A 19717-nucleotide genomic window follows, 5' to 3' on the forward strand; every position below is an offset into this window, starting at 1 on the left:
ATTGCAAATTTTGAGACAGCAAACCACTGCTAGAAACATCGACAACAAGGGTCACGATCCTAAAGGGAAAATGAGATGCATGTAGTCTTGTAATTTATAGCAAAAGCATCCAGGAAATTGATGAACTAAGTAGTACAACACAGTATCTTATCCAGTTTTCTCACAGATATCCTTACAATTAATTGTTCCCAAACGAGAAAATGCAAATGCCAACATGTTAACAACTACATATATTAGATGGGTTATCTATCGGCATCTTGGCCAGTTTGTTGATGAGTGGATTGTCGGACAAATTGGCCACGTACGCGTGGTCGTTGCTCAGCAAGTCTCTTCCTGCTCTGGTAGCGAACCTGAACATTAAAGGTATCTATGAACGACAAAACAAGTAATGAAAGAACAGCTACGATGGCAATGGCAAGTAGGCAGCATTACTAAGATTCAGAAACAGTCAGTATGGGTTATGTACTTATGTAGGACGCTACATAAGTAGACACATGTTCTTGCAGGAGAGAAATAAATAAGAGAATCTGAAGAAAAGAAGAAAAGAAAAAGGAATAATTATGCAACAAGATAAGCAATTTCTAATACAAAATATGGACCCTACTTCGAGTAAACTCCGAAAACAAGCCACTTTTGCAGACACCTAATCATTATCATCGTTAGTAAGTTGTGTTTGTACCAACTAAATGAAGTCAACTCCTTCAATCTTATCCCTTCATTAAACTTTATGCACTATATCACTGCTATTCAAATCAATTAAATTATTTTTATTACAAAGACTAATATTTTTTCCCACCTTCGATTCTAATGGATCTAATTCTTCTAATTTTAAAATCTATTAGTCGTTATTGAGCATTGTGCATACACTTTCTTTCAGTTTTATTGTTAATTAAAGTTATACCAAATTGCTCTCACCTATACTAACTAATATACTTGTAAACTGAGGTCATATCCTGAACACAGCCTACTCACTTGAACTTTCTTGTACTTTATTTGTTCGATAACTTTATGCTGCTCTGACTACTTATCACAGACTTTAGATTATTAATCCTTTTCTGTTTGCATTTGGTTCAGTTACAACAGAAGAGCTCACATGAACTAAATCAGATACTTAACATTTCAAGTTTTTTTTACCCTACACAATTATTGAGTCACTAGGTCACAACATATTTCAAGCTGCTATATGTCTGTCATATTAGATATGCCTATTTTTCAGCAAAAGCAAGTGAATGAGGTCCATTTATGATAAGACGGCATTTCAACCTAGCATGACTTGTTTTTCCTAGCCTTCTTATTTCATTTACTCTTCTATTCGTATTTATTTCATTTTGCTTCTACTAAATGGAAGGCAGGATGAGTAGACTAGCATAAGATAATTGTGTTCCAATCAGTGATCGAGTGCATATGTTTCACTCTCTAAATTACTTTGTTGACTGTGGAATACTTGGAAAATCTAAAAAACAAAACAATAAAAAAGTGTAAGTACCTTCTTCCCAAAGTTTCTTTCTTTTCTTTTCAGACGAAACTTCTTCAAGGCAGCCTCTCTTTGAGCAAACCTGTTTTGTTCTATAACACTACCACTGCCGCTCCCACTTCCATTTCCGTTCGCCAGGCCACTCTGTTCTGCAATGCCATTATCACCCTCCATATTCAATCCTCCAGCTTGCACAGCATTGCTACTTCCATTTTGCCCATTGCTACCATGATTACTACCAGAATTACTTCCATTGTTGCTACCGTTGGCTCCATTTCCTTCGAATGGGCCGTTAAACACATTGGACGACCCACATTGTGGCTCCACTCCTGCTCTATTCTTCGGTGATAAATCATTCTGATTTTGTGATGGCTTTGCCTTGTTCAGCATATTGTGGACATGGTGGTAGTGATGATGATAGTGGTGGTGATGGTGATGGTGTGCTGGGAGTTGATGTTGTTTCTCCCTTGGTTGTCCTGTTGCAGATGCTGCAGCTACATTCTCCCCGTTTTCTTGCACAGGTTCCTGGTTTCCTGAAGCTCGAACCTGAACAGGATGGAAAGCTGAGGTCTGTGTGCACTTAATTATCGACGCAGATGATGTCTTGTCTTTGTGCACTGCTGGTTTCATGGCATTCTTGGTTGTGGACCCCATGTCATTGTTGTTACTGCTGCCATTGGAACCTTGCTTCAGGGTAGCCGCATTTGAACCAGAAATAATATTAGATTCCGTCTTAATTGCTTCTGAGCTGTTATCGATCGGAGAACAGCTTCCACCACATCCATTAGGAGCTTGATTAGAAGCAGCAGATGTGTGATACCTTGTACAGTATTGGAGCAGTTACATTACTATATTTTAAGCTAACAATGAATAATAATAATATTTAAAAATATTTTCATTTTTGAACCTTGAAAAGGCAGATACATCTGAGCGCCTTAGAACATTGCGGTCATCTTGAGTGGCAGTTGCACCCTCACCAATTGATCTCAGCCGCTTTAAACTCAGCTCAACAGAGGGTAAATCAGTTGAGGTCCTATCTTGGGCTTCCGAGATTTTGGAGAAGCCAATCACTCTACTAATTGTTTGATTGTCTAATCTAGTAGCAGCTTGAGCACTTGACTCATCCAAACCATTGTTCCGAAGAGTACCCAAGCAACCCTCATTCTTAGATTCCTTTTCAGATAATTTTTCGAACTTTGTTTCAGCAAGTTTGTTACAATCCTGCTCATCTGGTTGATTTTCACTTTGCATTTCTGAATTTGTGTGTAATCCTATCTCCAAGTCTTTTCCCATGCAATCGTCTACAGTTCCAAATGGAAGTATAAATAAAAATGTTGAAATGCACGATAGGTAAATCAATATCTTAATCTTAGCTTACCAGAAAGTTCCCCTTTGTTCTGTTTCTCTCTCGTCAAATGTGTAGGAACCTGATCTTTGCAGAAGGTTTCGGATGCCGAGTGAATCACCAGTGCACATGTACTATCAGGTGGATCAGCAAACTGATCGGGATTAGACATAGGCTGGGGGCTGTCAACATCTGCAGCCCGTTTTGTCCAAGAACTCTGCATGACAAACTAAAAAGGTCATTTCCAATTTCCATCACTCGTGAGGAAACATGTATTCGACAAATGATATAGGAAAGTGGCAAAAAGGCATTATTGAAGACATCCTTTTCTTGTAAATGGAGTACCCAGTTAACGATATGGCAAAATCCAAACACATTTATGAAGAAAACTCTAGTCTCATTTTTCCTAAACTTCAGTATTCTAATATCGAATCTACATAGGCATTATGTGTGGTCAAGCATTCTCAGTAAACTCCATATAGTAAAGCATTAAACATTTTTTATCAAACAAACTACCGTATTTTGAATTGCATTCGTGTTGAATTTTCATTGGCATATTCAAGTCGAATTTAGTTAACCAATTACTAACAGCATGGATATCAACCTACTTCAGTCCCAATCTAGCCTGCCCCCGAGTCCTTCCCACAATATCAGGCAAAAAAAAAAAAGAATCATAAGAAGGAAAATTTCCATCACTGGAAATGGGAAAATGATGAGAACTAATATTCACACTTTTTAACTCCTAATGTAGACAAGTGGGAGAATATTCCATTCCTCGTTCCTACTCTAGAGTCTTGCTTTGGTGTATTTCCACCCCGAATTTACGATAATCACTCTCACTGTATAGGTTCTACATCCACCTCTAATACTGTGTTTGCATGTCAGAGGGGTAGAGGATTAGTTACCGCATTTTTTCCTTTACAAATGCCTCCCTAGAACCATAAGACAATCATGGGAATTCAGTGCCTAAATGTTCTGCAAGCTGCACAGTGGGCAGCTAACAAATTTACCCTGGAATTGCCGGAGTTCTAAAAATTTTGACATAGTTAACTAATGCTGAAGTTCTAAAAAGACAATTCTCTTTATTGCCGGATTCAACAAATAACCCTGGAATTGAATGTTCTATCCCACATCATTCTGAGTATCGTACCTTTCAAGATAGTCTTGTGATGCAATTCTAGTGGGTTAGCAACCACACTCACAATCTACGAGACTGGAAACTAACATGGACCTTGATGACTCTGCTAGTTATCAGCCAGTTCAGCTATGAGATTATATTGAAATTGCCATGGATACAACACCTGCTGATTTAAGAAGTGGGAACAAAATTGAAAATAGTAATTTACTTCGTAAAACTTCTAAGGGATGGCCGGTTCTACATCTAAATGATAGTTACAATGGGTCGATGTATACATATAAAAACAAATCTCCTGAAATATAGAGGTTGATTGACTTCTAGTAAGCAGATAATATGCAGAGAGCAATTTGAACTTTTGAAGACTAACAGATTGTAAGAAAAGAACACATTTAGAAAGAGAAAAAAGAATCCAATATTAGTCTTCAAATTGTATTCATAAAATATCTATTTTATAAATTATAAACATAGTTTTAATCCTCCAATAATGAGAAAGTCGAGAACAGCTAAAGATCTTATATGAAAATTCACCTGAGTACCACTACCATTATCGCTGCCATCTCTTGCATTCAAGCCCACACTCCCATTCTCGTCATCATTGCTGTCACTGCTATTGCCAGAATTGTCACAGTTCTTTGACTTCACTGATTTCTGGGTTTGGATACCACTCTCACTTCCACTACCACTCGACTGGGATAAAGAAACAAGGTTTTATAATTAGAAGGAAAACAAAACGTCCTATACAAGCTACAACACAAGTAGTCTACCAAGCAATAGACTTTGAACCAGTAAAGATCGAGATAGTCTCAACAATGCTACAAAATGTCATTTCATACTTTCAATGAAAAATTAACTTACACTGTGGCATCTCCTCCAGACATGCTGCCATAGATTTTTAAGCTCATTCTTCCTTATAGGCTTGAAAAAAAAGTCAACTGCACCTTTTGATAAACATTTAAAGACCGTACCCATTGAATCATTCGATGACATCACTGCACAGAAGTTTTTAAAGTGAAGCAATTTACACACATCAAAATGGAGGATTAATAAAAGAGGAATACTCACTGATCACAGGAATGTTCTTCCAAGTTTTATGGCTCATGATCTTGCTTAGGAGACCAATGCCAGTCAAACCAGGCATGACTACCTCAGTCAAGATAAGGTCAATATGATTAGTAAGATCCTCCAGTAGTTTCCATGCTTGCAGACCATTAGAAACAGCAGTAACTGTTGAATAACGGAAAAACACATCACTAGTTAAAATTCATATGCAAGTAATTGTAAGAAACTAGAGTAGCATGAATTAAGAAAGCCAAGTTCAGCAAGCTAACAATTATTAATTATCTAATGGGATATGACCTAGAAGAATAGTTAACAGATCCGAAGGCATCTACGAGTTGGCCCAACACTAGGTCCTAAGGTTATTGATCAAACCAGGGGGCAAATTAATTGCATAACAATTTTTATTTAGAATAAATTTTAAAAAATATAATATCTAAAAAGTAGCCCTTCCATCTTGGTTTTCTTGCATCTCAGTTTGTGAAGCAAAGTGGACCAGCAGAAGCTACGTTACTTGAGATATCTGTGGAATCAGCTGACAAGTCAGAATTTATTAGTATCCAAGAATTATGGTAGAAACTACTTGTATCATTTTAGATGTGACTTAGTTGTTAAAATTGCTATTGTAATGTCAAAGATAATTTTTAATATTTGTAGCTTTTAGGGATTTTGCCAAAAATACAATATGTTGTTTCATTTCCACAGATAATTGTAAGTAGAAGTTTGTAATACACTATCAGTGTGGATAAATGAACATGTAGACTGACAAAACCTATGCCATATTAAAACTTTATGATGCAGTTTCTCAATTTGTAATGAGGCCCTGTTGAGTCTAACATATAAATTGCTATGGAGCTCAGCTGGTCTCTTTGGTCAAAGTAAAACTTCTATTCAACCTACCATCGAAATGGATGATTTTTAATATTACATTAATGAACAAGAAAAAAGGTCACGGGTTCGAATCCTGGAAACAGCCTCTTGCAAGAAGCAGGATAAGGTTGTGTAAAATGGATCCTTCCCCGGGACCCCGCATGACGGGAGCTTAGCTTCATCCACTGCCTTTTTTTGTATAAAGAAGGGGAGCCTTAGTGTAACGGTAAAGAACAAGAAAAAAACAAAAAGACAAATTAAGCAGATGAACTCAAAAGTCCATGTAGGTACTAGATAGTCATCCCTTGCACTACCATTAACCAACTGTAATTTCTTGCCTTCACAATCATCTTGACCACCATAGTTGCTAATACTGCTATAATCACCCCCTTGTCGCTATCATCACTAATATTATCCTACCCTCCAGCACCACATTTCTGCCCAAACTACTGCTTCTGCCACTTTGGCTGCCTCCATCACTTTGATTTGGCATTTCTAAAAGCCTAAAGAGTAAAAAAAATGAAATACAATCGACATTCTGGTCATCGTCACCACATTATAACATTTTCCAAAATGCCTACATCCACTAGCGCTACTCCTATTACTGCCTCGATTTGAATCCTTCATTAAAATTGCCACTGCCTTATGTTTTTAATCCTACGTCTTCGAAATTTGACTGGCTGGAGGATTGGTTTGCAATTCTTCTAAGGTTGAATGGTTGGTCAGGCCGAAGACATAGGCATGGTGCTCATAACCACCATCTAGTTTCCTAATAGACACAAGATCAGAAGAATTAATTCTCCCCATCTTGATTCCTCAAAATCAAATAAATTAGAAACTTATCAATTATTTACCTTCTTGTGTGTCTCTTTGTATGTTACCTTCTGTGGTCAACCACATCTTCCAATCTTTTGTATTTTTGTACTTTAAAAGGGATAAAGGGTGAGCTCAAGTGATTAACATGAATTATATTTACTTTGATAATATCAATCAAATCTTCTCGAAGTGGCTAACATGTATGATATTCACTTTCATGATATTAACCAATTCCAACTTAATATTCACCTACCAACACACCAAAAGGACAAGCCCCTACCAACTACTTCAACTTAGTCTTCCATTAATAAGCATAGACACAAGTGAGCCAGCTACGATGCACGGATTAAAGGTAAGCCAAGAGCTTTCATCTGGTTCAACTATGTCATTCAATTTAAAATAATTCCAGGGATGCCACAAATTCAATGCTATCATTTGCATACGCACCAGAGCAAACTTCAAAACCAAATTGCTAGACACAAGCTTGGTTCATAGGTCAAGTAGAAAAAAGGAATTGCATGATAAACGATACAATAAAAAATATTCAACAAAAAACAATAGAAAAATGCCTCTTGAACACTTAAGGACGTTTGATCCCTCAAAAAGAGAAAAAAAAAACAATAACTACAAGATCTTCAGAGGGAAAGGACACACCAACCTAGGTATGATAGACTATACATAATACCAGAAAGAAGGAAAGGTTAAAACATAGGTTGGAGGAAAAAAATCATATTATAAAAATTATAGACAGAAACTAGATTATATAACAGACAGTCAATCTACTGAAGCACAAATGAACAAGGTCTGGAGTAAGCATCAGCCTTTTGTGGATTGTACCATCGACAAGATAGGGATGACCATATTATGTTACAAGTTTTTGCACGATATCAGAACTCACATCTTAGCTAACCAAAAGAGATTGCACTAGACAATCATGGAAATAAGAAAAGCATTCAAGTACTTTGTTGATCTTATGGCCTACAAAGAGAAAATAATATGTTGAAAAAAGATCCACTCATGTTTTTCCCTAAAGAAGAATGATAAAATAAGATAAACGATACTGAAACTTGAATGCCATTATTAGTTTCATTTTAAGTAAAATAATAGAAATCCTGTTACAAACGAATGAAAAGATGCCAATATTGCAAGATGAGTTCAGTAAAGCCATCTGAGAAAGCAAGGCTTTTTTCCTTTTCAGGAACTAGACTTTTCCCCACATGCTTGATCTGGTTGAAGAGGCTAAAACAATAAAACTAAGCGTTTGAAGCGACTACATATGGCATCCACCTAAAATATCTGCAACCTGTAATAAAGAAAGCAACAATAGTTGCCTAAAATTATGTAGAGGGGTCCTCTATGGAATTTGCCCAAGAATACCTAACTAGCTAAATGGAGAAACTAGTGATTAAGCAAAATGAGGCCCACTAATAAATTCAAACCATCTTACATGGAATATTCAAAATTTGAAGACCGAGGATGAAGTGCCTTTTTAGCGCAATAATTTCAGCAATTTAGAAAAGATTAATTTGGATAAAATTAACAACAAGATGATGCATTGATGTGAGATAATAAGAAACTATATCTTACCTTCATAACTGCAGTTACGGAGTAATGCGCTGACAACTTGACGGGTGCAATCATCATTCTCAACCAGCAGAACCTTGAGAGTTCTGACCGGGAGAAACCTCTCCCAGCGTACGATGGGACCTGCTGGCGGCAGTGGTTGTTTATTGGAACCACCAGCTTGTTGTGCCGCCTGGGCAGCATCCTTTATCTGGTTGTTTTTCAAATCTTCTGACACTTCATTGACCTTCGACTCATCTTCATCTGAGAATCCTTGAACTTGTCCAGCAGTGGTATCACCCACTTCCTTGTTCTCATCCTGAGCAGATTCCTTATTCATGACTCCACCAGAGCTTAATTGAGTGACACCTCCGATCAACCAGATTCAAAGAAGTTGACAATGGCACAATTTCTGAAAGCACAATATCCATTTTTGTCATCAGGACTATAAAGATGAAGTATAATCCTTACAAACCACAAACATATCGATGTATAAAACCAAATACTCCATGTAGCATACTGAACCACCTTAAAATCCAGCGAGCCGAAAAAAAAAAGAGTATGGGGAAAATGGCTATTTCAAGTGTGCGGTCAAAAGTAACAATTCCGCAGATCATGAAGCCAAGATAAGAATAACCAGTAGCAATTCATCGTCCAGAAACCCGAAAAGGAGCAAAGATCCACCAAAGATGAGATTATGCGACCCAGAAACGAAGAAAAAGACCACAAAAAAAGTGGGAATTCAAGAATAATAACCGATGGGCTCAACCACCACGTAGAAAACAACAAAGGCGTCGGATTTGGGGTACTTACGCCTTCGATCGGAACGGCGAACCCCGAAAACAAGACGAGGAACCCATTCCCCACGATCCAAATAACTGTTAACTAGAAAGGAGAAAATCGAACTAAGAAGAAAGCAAGCAAGGATTGGGTTTGAGAACACTAAACTCAGGTGGATCGAGGGGCTCCTTCCTTCTGCTCTCGCTATGGCTGTGAGCTTGGAAGACTCAGCAGGGCTTGGACCGAGAAGGGGGAAGGAGAGAAGGGCATAAGGCGATGGAGAGATCTCCCGACCCGGAGGCGTCAAAGGGAGATATATTATGGTCCGGCTTCGCGGCTGACGTGGAGAAAATGGCGACGGGAGTCCTGTCCACGTCGGATCGAAGACGGCCGAACGTGTTAAGACACGTGGACGAAATCAAAAGCCGGGAGCCGACGCGCCCTGCGAGCAATCCGCCCCGATCTGCTGAGGGCCACGTGGGATGGTCTGCTGCTCGGCTCGGTGCGATCACCGTAACGACGTCCAATCTCACTTTGTCTCGTTGTGGGTAAAGCAGCATTGCACCACGGCAGTATCGTCGACCGGAGAGTGAGTGGACCAGCTTGGGGAATAAAAATCATAACGGCGAGATAACGGCGTCTGGGAGCAGGCAAATAAGCCATAACGCCCATAAATAATAGTTATTTACATTTTAGTTCATTAAGTGTTTAAATTTAATAAAAGTTTTCAGTAGCAATTGCTATTGTATCATCTTATGATCAAAAGTTCGAGCTAGAGAAATAACTTCTCGTAATGTTGATAAAATTGCATGCAATAGACTTAATGTGATCCGATTTTTTTAATGAAATCTCGTATTGGCATGAGTTTTTGGTAAAACGCATAAAAGAAAAGTTATTGTGATTGAAAATTAGATTGAGGTAGAGGCTGAATTTTAATGTACTAAATCTTCTAATTGAATTTTACACATCTACTAGTAGTTTGGAATTTGAAAGAAGAAGAAAACAAAACAAAGAATAGAATGGAAACCAAGACCATGAGATTGATGCATTATTGGGTTGCCTTTTGCAAGAGTATCTATATCTTCTTTACGAGGCTTTATGGGGTTGTGGCCGAGAGTTTGAGCATCTTTCTTCTTTGTTGGTGTGTGGCCTCGCTCGCTTCTCCTTTCCATATGGCACCTTGTCCTCCAGGCTTTTGATCCCCTCAGGCTCTTGTGCTCTTGCTCGCCTCGTTTTTGATTTTCGATTTCATGGAGGAGGAAAGCAAAGCCAAAGCAAAGGAAGGTGATAGGAGTAATATTCTTGCTCATCTCATGGGCTCTTGCTTTGCTTTGGTGCCTATGATTCTTGAGGCAGCTAAAGGATGGTGTCGGAGGTCAAAAGCCCAAATGGCTTTCGCTGTACTTGGAATATTTTGTGTGGATCTCATCACATTCAGGGAATTGGGGTAGGTTCATTGGTGCATGAGAGAATCAAGTGGGTCAGCGGAGGCTTTTACTTAGGGTTCGGCTCGGCCGACGAATTATGGGATGGGGGATCGTGTCTAGCTTAATTCGTTTTGGATAGCGATAAGATAGTGTCAATTGGGGTCTATCTGTTCCTCCCTCTCACAATCCGTAGCTTTTTCCACTGTTACTTGGCCAAATTATGAGTGTAAACTTAAACTATGTTCAAATTTATTTATTTACTGAAGAATCTTATCGAGTTTGAGACGAGCTCAATTAACAATATTGTTGTGGTTAAACATTTATCTAATTCGTCAACTTATTTGTTTTATCTTATTTTTAACCTATTGTAAATAATAATAAATTATCAATCTATACATTACTATTTATTATTTAAGTATTTAAATAACATTTAAAAAATAAATTTATAGTTAAGTTTTAGGGTAAAAATTAAAAAGGCAATCGTGGAATGCCAACAAGGCACTTCTTTTTATTTATTATTAAAAGGATGTCCCGTTCCACATCCTTACATTTTTACTCTTCGAAAACTTCTTCTCATTTATTATTTAAAGGATTTCTCATTCTGCATCCTTACAATTTTTACTTTTCGAAATTGATCTATTTTTTATGCTATTTCAATACTAGTCAATTTTTTTTATTCTGATTAACATTAATAACATTGTGTTGTAATAATTACAATTCTTTATCTCCTCCGTGTTGACAGATTGACGGGACGCGTTGGGGACGAACGAACGTATTCGCCTTTTGTCATAATGTAACAATTATAATTCATACCTCTTGTAATATAAATATTTCATCAATGTTCAACACTAGTCAAATATTCAACATAAATCAACCGTAAATCATAATTGTTTACCACATAGTCAATTTATTTCTAATCAATCCCAATTAATATCTAATTAATTGTATAATTATAACCGCTATAAAATCATAGCTATCAGTCGTATAGCAGCTACTATAATTGTGAATCATCTATTAATTGATGTTTTTACAACAATATCAATAATAAAGACAATTTCAAAAAGTAAAATGACTAGAGACTAGAATGGAACGTTAACACATGAAGAAAAAGCAACCCTTTCCAGTTTCCAATATAAAAAGATGCTTTTTGATTTTTATCTTAATTTTTATACAAGTTAATAAATATTTTTTTTTCATAAATTGTCCATAAATTTTATTCATAAACATTAACAAACCAAACTTATTAGTGTTCAAGTATTATTTATTTTATATATATTTTTACTATTGAATAAGCATAAATAAACTTTATCCAATCAAACACTAAACTTATTCAGGAACCATTTTTACTAGAACCTTGCAGTGCAGGGAATGAAGACTTCACTAAACCCTACCTACTCTTCTCTGCTCCATAATTGATGGAGCACCCGATAGCAAAGTTAAGGCGACCGAGCATGGACCTCTGCCGAAGCTTGGCCTTTAAAGATCGAAACTGCAGAGATTGGTCCTTCAATGGAGCTATTACAAGTCTCCTATTTTTCTTCTCAAAGAACAATCTCAGACAATTTAGTCAAGATCAGTTAACAAACACTCTCAAACAAACAATTTATTCATTCAATATTTACACATATTGGCCTGTTGATTTTGATCCCCAAGAAGGAGGTTTAGAGGGCAGAAATGGGGTTGGTTTAGGGTTTGTCTAAGGCGATAGGGCCACGAGGAGACAAGCAGCCATCAGTTGGAGATTAGAGAATCCTGATGATGCTGCAAGAGCTGTGTGGAGATATATATTTGGAGATGGCCTCTACCGTTCATCCTCGCCCTTACAAAACTCTTCACTCTCCTTCTATCCTGCATTGTGCGAGTATGTTTTAGCCGAATGATAACTGTATAAGGTTAAGACAAATATCGAGGTTAATTAGCAGAAACAATATTTAAAGAACATGTATTTGTTATTAAAGTCAAAAGGGGAGTTCCCTTACCCCAAATTATCCACTTAAGATTAAGAATCATTTTATACAAAGTCGAATGAAAAATAGAGTTTCTTTTTCTTTGTCATTCCTTTAGTAGAGTTTTACTCCTTCCTCATCTCCTACTCTATAACATTTGAATACTGAATTTTGTTCTGTAAATCAGACAATTATATGCATCAGGAAAAAAAAACTAAAATAGTAAATTATAATGGACACTTATTTGATTTTTTTTTTTGTAATCCAAGTGTCCAAGTTTCGCTCGACTAAGCTGGGAGATAGACAACCTTCCCCCCTTAGTTTGCCTATTGGGTAAATTTGGAGCACAATTCATGCACACTCAAAAGTCACCCTCCAAGATTTTGTCCTATTTGGGTTTTGAACCCTATCATTTTATTGTTCCTAGTGTTTTACCACTGTAAACGGATCAGAGGCCATGTACCTCCAAGATTAGTTAGGCGAAGAGAAAAACTAAAATAGTGGGTGTTAGGGGCAAGCACACGGGAAATTTTGTTCTATGAATGATGAATCTGACAAGGAACTTGTAGAAGATATCACCTTGATTCGGGAACTACAAACGAGCAGTCTGTAGAAGCAAATGTCCTGGCGGATCAGGTGAGGTAGGAGTCGATACCACTTGACGAGAAAGATAAATCTGATGCAGAACAAAAGAAAACAAGAATGAGGAGCTGAAGAATTGGACCAATACCATGCATAGTAGTTTAAAAACAAAAACAAAATTCAAGAATAAGTTTAAGGATTGAGGAAATGCAATCTAATTTACTAGGATACAGGACTGAGGAAACAGCAAAATTCAAGAATATCGCAAAATAAATTACATCTGATTTGCCGGCATTGGAAGCTTCAGAAGGTGTAGTAGCCGGTGGATTATGAATCCCCCCTGGAATTTGGACAACAGGTTGGGCAATACTCAAGTTCAGATCCACAATATGACCTACAGAACATCTTGTGAAGTACTCCATCCAGAATATATATATATATATAATCGATATCTGAAACATGGAATGTAATGAAGAAGATCAGAAATTTTTTTTACTAATTCACCTTCATTATCGTCCATGCGAAGTAGTTCCTCATAGTTGCTTGGCTCGAAATTGGTAACAGCTTCCTTCCCACTATACTTTATAGCAGCCTTGTCATAAGCCCTAATTAATGTAAATAAACAAGGGAGAAAAAGGTAAAATAGTGATGAAAAAGAACCATTACAATGTTAAACACTATTTATGAGACTGTCCATGTTAAGAGAGACCTTGCAGCTTCAATTTCGCTGTCGAATAGCCCAAGATATACATACCTGCACATCCAGTGATAATCTCATTTGTAAAACTAAAATATAGAATTTTCTATAAGCTCTTTTTTTTTTGTCAAAGATTTTGCAATATTAGGTATAATGAGACAATTGTTACGATAGTAGATGACAAATTACTTATAACTAAAAGTTTTAAACATTTAGGAATATTTTTGCAAAAGAATAAAGTGATTGAGACAGATAATACAAACAAGATGGTTGAAATAGAAAAGTGCATTAGGTGTTCTTTGTGATCGAAAAATAACTCTAAAACTTAAAAGAAGTTGAACAAAATGACAGTTAGACCACATAGAGTTAAATATTAAACTATGAATCAAGCATACGAGCAAAAGTAGAGATGAAGATATTAAAATAGATGTATAAATATACGAAAATAGACATGATAAAAAATGAGAATATTATAATGAAACTCGAAGTTGCACCTATTGAGAGAAAACTCCGAAAGACATTTAAGATGGTATGGACATGTACTTTAGTTAGGCGATGTAAAACTATGACAAATATGCACATTGAACGAAGAAGTGAAAGATAAAAAAACATGATTAGCAACGATAAAATAAGATATTTTTTTAAAATATAGATGACAATATAATAGGAGATAGAGCACAATATCGTAGAAGTATCCATGCAGCCGACTCCATCTAGTGAGATACAGTGTGGTTGTTGTTGTCGTCATCTATTTTTATCAAAGATTTTAGGTACAATGCTAATTTCCAGAGCTATCGATCATAAATTCTGTATATATTTTTTTCCATATTTCAGAAAGAAACAAAAAGATCAGATGGATGTTTATGACAGCAAGATGCCAAGAACTTATCATTATCTATAACACACACACAAAATAAAGGCACGATTAACAGAAGCTTAAGGACTGGAGAACAAGCTTCTTACTTCTTGCCAAGGAACTGTCCCATGCGAGCTTCCCAGCGACCACACTTGTGAAGGGTCACTCCTCTATATTTTGAGCTTCCCCTCGAGAATCCAGAGCTTTGACGACGAAGAATATGCACAAATTCTTCCTTTGACAAATTCATCATCTATAGAATTTAAAACTAAGTCATTCAACTATAAAGCAATCAAATTCTTGAAGGACAACTAAGTTTCTTGTCACCTGTTTCAGATCCTCTTCGTAGTCACAAAGAGTGAAGTTGATATCAGCACCAACTCCTCGAAATTTGATTGCAGCGCGATCGTAAGCCCTGAGTAAAGAACACTGTTGTCGACATGTTCCTGCCTTGGTAGTTGGCAGGCAAAGAAATGGCAAAAAAAAAGAAAGCACCAGACAAGAAAACAAAGCTAACCTTGCAGCAGCATGAGCTGTGTCGAAGCCTCCTTTTGATGCGCAATCAATAAAGTGCAAAAATAGTAAGTTTCGACAAAAATGGCGGAACAGCTGAGGAGAAAAGGATCTTGCTTACCCAAATATAATTGTTTGCCGCAGTCCCTGCACCAAAGTTCATGTCAAGCGTGATGAAGAAGGGAGTAAAGACTACAGGGCAAGTTGCTCACCAGATGTGCGACTCCCATCTTCCTGTTCGCCGGTAGAAGGTAACCCCCCGGTACTGAGAGCTCCGAGACGGCGGCCCCCGGCGACCCTTCTTCGCTTGCTGTTGCGGTTTGAGAACTCTAGAATCGATCCGCGATGGCTTGTATTTGGAGAACGAAAGATTCATTGAGTGCGGCATGGAGGGACACGAGAAAGGAGGAGCGGTAGCCGCATCGATGAACTTCGTAGTTTGCGAAATCGCCTGCGCCGGCGGAAACAGCTGCCTGGTGAATAATCCGGGTTGGACTAGCCGATCATCCTCGAAGGTGCTCTTCAAGATGCTAAACTGGAAGGTAGACGCCGGCAGGGTCGAGCTGGAGTCGCCATGGGCCAGATCGACGGGAGACTCGACGCTGAGGATGGACGAGTTGGAACTCCTGGAATCATCCGCCGGCGCGGTTCCGCCCGAATCGACGACGATGGTCTTCCCGTCTGTCGCCGAGACAGACGACGCCAAGTTTAGGTCGAACATCGATCGATGCTCTCCGAAGTAACCGCGTCCGATTTCCTCCTGGTCTCCAAGAGCTCCACACAGGTTAGCGACCAGATTCTTATTCACTCCTTGAGGAAGAAGAACCAAAGAAGGAACAGATAAAAGCAGGACAAGGCCGAATCGTTCTTCCTAAACATCTGCCCCCCGATTCACTTCCAAGATCAAATGAAGGCTCAATCTGATCCTAACATTCCATCGAATGCAGGAACTTCAACCTTAGTCTCCGTCTCTCGTTCCTTCGTCACCCACCCAAACGAGATCAAACACAACAAAAAGCGAAAACGAAATCCCGAGATCAGGACTCAGGAGTTAGCGAGGCACCAGGAGCAAGAAAGCAAAGCCATAAATGTGAGGCGGCGGAGAGATCGCCGGCGGGGCGGCGCCGGAGAAGGCGAGCTCAAACCTCAAAAGCTAGCACCTTTCACGGTTCTAAGGAATATGTAAGAGTAAGAGACGGCGTCAGTTGACTGGGAGAACCGGTTCTCCGGTCGACTTCCGCAGAATAGAAGACGAATATAGCTTGACCTCTTGGCCATGTTCCCCGCCGATCATACGGTCACATTCGTAAAAATATGTGCAATATCTTTAAAATGTTATTTGAACCGTCTGATCAGCGAGCGGAACAGAAAGGACACGTAATTTTTGAAACAGAGGAGCCGAACTAACTCCTTAGCCACATAATTTTAAAACAGAGAATCCGAACTCTCTAGCTAATAAATAAATCAAATCTGCGTGAACAAACTGTGTGAATAAGTTTAGGAGGTGTTTTTAGATGGATCTAATCATTAGTATATGAAATATTGTTATTATAAAGTTTGAGATTTGAATTTTGATAAAGTTGAGGTAAATGTTTTTTTTATGTGCTAGTCACTATTCTAAAGATTAGTAGACATTTATAATTTACCTCTTCCATGTTAATCCTGTGACGGATTGAGGGAGGCACTGGAGGGCTTTTGCCATCGTGAATAAGTTTAAGAGATGTTGTCATCATGAGGTCTAGAGTTCAAATTTTGATAAAGTCAAGGTAAATATTATTTTTATGTCATTATTCCAAAGATTAATAATTGTCTGTGATTTACCTTTTTCATGTTCGCCCTGGGACGAATTGACTGGAGCGTTGGAAGCGAACGTATTCATCTTTTTGTCATCATCAATAAGTTTAAGAAGACGTGCCTTATCGGGTCGGTCTAATAGTTAGTGTATAATGTATGTTATGTTATCATAATAAGATCTGAAATTTAAATTTTAATATAATCAAGGTAAATATCATAAATGTTAGTTATTATTTCAAAATTAATAATCATATATTTTGTTCGAAGGACGAACATAATCATCATTTTATTCAATAGTTTAGTTATGTTCATAATAAGAGTAAATTAGAGAAAAATTCCTAATCATAATGTTAACTTTGCATGCAATCCTCATATCCAAAAAACTTTGTTTCCATTCCCTGCATGCAAAGTATTACTTGTTTCAACTCCCTCATGCAAATATTGATACCTAAATTGCCCCTCAGATTTTTTAGTACAAAAATTTCAAAATTGAGTACAAAAAGTCCAAAAATGAGGATAATTCTTCTTAAAGTCAGTACTTTATATTAAAAATCGAATATATTTTCTATCAAAATTGTTCCTCTTATTTTTTAGGGTTTAGGGTTTAGAATCGTACTCAATTTGATAGAAAATATACTAGATTCTAAGTTAATATACTCAATTTAAGAGGATTTATACTGATTTTAGACTTTTTGTACCTAAAAATATCATGGGCAATTTGGTAAAGATGCTTAAGCGGGGAGTGAAAACAAAGATTTTAATGGGTGGGAACTGGATGCAAAATTTTGTTTATCAATGAAGAGTGCATGCAAAATTACCCTGATAATAATCTTGATCCTGGACGTACGATGGATTTTGGATTGATCCTGAGCGCGGAACAGTGCACGTTCGTGGGATGATGACCTGCAATGATACATTTCTTTATTTAGAAATTAATTAATTAATTAATATTTTTTATATTATAATTTAATGCGTCAGAAAATTATCGGAAGATCTCCGAATATGAAGATCGTAGTTAGGATTTTCAATCATCAGTGATTTTTTAAAATTGCAAATATAAGTGATCATCGATTCTCACAATTCAATTGATTAAATTTTAAATTTAAGGAGTTAAAAATAAATTTAAATTTAAAAATTTTAATCTTAATCCTAGATTCTTATTACATCAATAAGCTGTTGATCCCAAAATTTAATTATGACTCAAAATTAAATTATCATTTATAATCTCATTCTCTCATAATATTTAACATTCTTATATTTCAATCTAAATAAACATCCTAATAAAATAAAATTTATATTTTATAACTCACTCTCAATCAATAAAATACGAAAGGAAAAAAAAATAAAGAACAACTTACTCTTAGGGTGCGTTTGGTTCAAGTCATCATGTATAACCAAAGTTATAGGGAATAAAACATAACCAAATGTTGTTTGGTTCAACTTAGGTAATGCAACAAAAATTTGTTTGTTTGAAGGTTTTAATGAATACCCTACTTTAATATTTTACCGTATTACCCTTAGTTACAAAACTAACTATACATAATATTATTATTATTATTATTTATTTATTTTTTAATGTTTTTATATTTTTATATTATTTATATTTATATTTATTATTTTTTTACATTTTTTAATTTTAATTTTCATTTATTTATTTTATTTTTAAAATTTTTAAATTTTTATATAATTTTAATTTTCATTTATTTATTTTATTTTTAATTTATTTTATTTTTAAAATTTTTAAATTTTATAATTTTTTTTTTAAGAATTATTCACTCGTTAAGAAATGAAAATTAACTACTTGTTAAGAATTATTCACTCGGAAAAAATAAAAGTAAGATTGTTGATTTTAAGAAAAATATATAAGAGAAAATAAAGAGGAAGAAATAAAGGAGGAGAATTTTATCTTTTTCATTAACAAATTTAACTGATTTCAAGGAGCTCAACAATGATAAAAAGAGAGCAAGGTGAAATAAAATAGAGTTAATTTGGTGGTGCTAACAAAGCCTTAAAAAATACGAGAAGAGAAAGAAGATGTGAGAGTGAGCTGCTCTTGTTGGTGAAGAAGAGAAAAAAAAATAGAAAAAAGAAGAATGGAAAAATAAAAAAGAGGATAGACAAAAGTACAATGATGGCGTACGATTAGGGAGGGGTGCAGCTTGCACAGGGAGAAAAGAGAGAAAAATATGAAGGAGATGGGTTTCTTAAAAATAACATAATTTATTTTAAATCGATCGAACTTAGTTAAATATTAAATTTGGTTTGGTTATAGTATGATCAAATCAATCATAATTTGAACTAATATAATTTTTATCTCCGTGTCTACCCGTTGAATTTAGTTTGTACTCGATCTAATTTTAGTTTTGCGCCCTCACTTCGTGTCCTACGGTCTAATTTATCCATTTATTATTATATATTTTATTTTTAAATTCAATGTTTAATCTTCTAAATCAAGATATTTTCTTAAAAAAAATGATACCAATAAATAACTTAGGTCGTGAGTTCTTTAAATATACGATTAATTTAATTTTCCAATGACGAACGATCATGGAATTGATCGATTAAAATAGCGGTGAAAGCTTTTTTTTTTTTAAAAAAATTAAGGGGTATTCACACTCTCCACGTAGCTACGCCACTGGAGATAAAATATGCATAAATTAATCGACAAAACTCATTCGATACGTTCATGTGATGGAGAAGTAAGAACGGAGTAAGTTAAATTAAAAGAGAATGAGTGAAGATGTCATTGTCAGTTTTATCTACAATCGTTGAACTCCGGGCATAGATTATGACAATATGCTCTAGGACGTGCCGAGTTGAAAATCATGTGACATATTTGTAACATATACTGCAACAATAT

General features: G+C 36.2%; 2 protein-coding genes across 3 annotated transcripts; both read right to left on the reverse strand.

Moving 5' to 3' along the window:
- Positions 1 to 60: 60 nt before the first annotated feature.
- LOC121976203 (two-component response regulator-like PRR73) lies at positions 61 to 9362 on the reverse strand. The gene is made up of 9 exons (XM_042528279.1): positions 9211 to 9362; positions 8287 to 8674; positions 5020 to 5181; positions 4813 to 4946; positions 4486 to 4644; positions 2853 to 3036; positions 2382 to 2775; positions 1487 to 2294; positions 61 to 350 (listed from the first exon to the last, which is right to left on the reverse strand). Exons 2-9 carry the CDS (start codon positions 8600 to 8602, stop codon positions 243 to 245), a joined length of 2265 nt encoding a protein of 754 aa, XP_042384213.1. The 5' UTR covers positions 8603 to 8674; positions 9211 to 9362; the 3' UTR covers positions 61 to 242.
- A 2639-nt stretch (positions 9363 to 12001) lies between these two features.
- LOC121976204 (APETALA2-like protein 3) lies at positions 12002 to 16356 on the reverse strand. 2 transcript variants are annotated; one of them, XM_042528281.1, is made up of 10 exons: positions 15276 to 16350; positions 15185 to 15210; positions 15068 to 15098; positions 14878 to 14965; positions 14658 to 14803; positions 13707 to 13751; positions 13502 to 13602; positions 13276 to 13391; positions 12995 to 13091; positions 12002 to 12317 (listed from the first exon to the last, which is right to left on the reverse strand). In XM_042528281.1, exons 1-9 carry the CDS (start codon positions 15782 to 15784, stop codon positions 13008 to 13010), a joined length of 1146 nt encoding a protein of 381 aa, XP_042384215.1. In that variant the 5' UTR covers positions 15785 to 16350; the 3' UTR covers positions 12002 to 12317; positions 12995 to 13007. The 2 variants fall into 2 exon arrangements, with proteins under 2 accessions (XP_042384215.1, XP_042384214.1); XM_042528280.1 differs by having other exon boundaries at positions 14878 to 15098; positions 15276 to 16356.
- Between the last annotated feature and the right edge of the window lie 3361 nt (positions 16357 to 19717).

The sequence above is a fragment of the Zingiber officinale genome, chromosome 4B (genome assembly GCF_018446385.1).
Source record: "Zingiber officinale cultivar Zhangliang chromosome 4B, Zo_v1.1, whole genome shotgun sequence".
NCBI classification, from domain to species: Eukaryota; Viridiplantae; Streptophyta; class Magnoliopsida; order Zingiberales; family Zingiberaceae; genus Zingiber; species Zingiber officinale.

Excerpts from the sequence above, each read along its gene's own strand:
- LOC121976203 (XM_042528279.1), bottom strand. The coding sequence starts at position 8,602 with ATGAATAAGGAATCTGCTCAGGATGAGAACAAGGAAGTGGGTGATACC. Across the intron at positions 4,645-4,812 it reads TCTGGAGGAGATGCCACAGT|TCGAGTGGTAGTGGAAGTGA; the intron begins GTAAGTTAATTT and ends TCTTTATCCCAG. Across the intron at positions 2,295-2,381 it reads GATGTATCTGCCTTTTCAAG|GTATCACACATCTGCTGCTT; the intron begins GTTCAAAAATGA and ends ATACTGTACAAG.
- LOC121976204 (XM_042528280.1), bottom strand. The coding sequence starts at position 15,784 with ATGTTCGACCTAAACTTGGCGTCGTCTGTCTCGGCGACAGACGGGAAG. Across the intron at positions 15,211-15,275 it reads AGATGGGAGTCGCACATCTG|GGACTGCGGCAAACAATTAT; the intron begins GTGAGCAACTTG and ends ACTTTGGTGCAG. Across the intron at positions 13,603-13,706 it reads AGCGAAATTGAAGCTGCAAG|GGCTTATGACAAGGCTGCTA; the intron begins GTCTCTCTTAAC and ends TACATTAATTAG.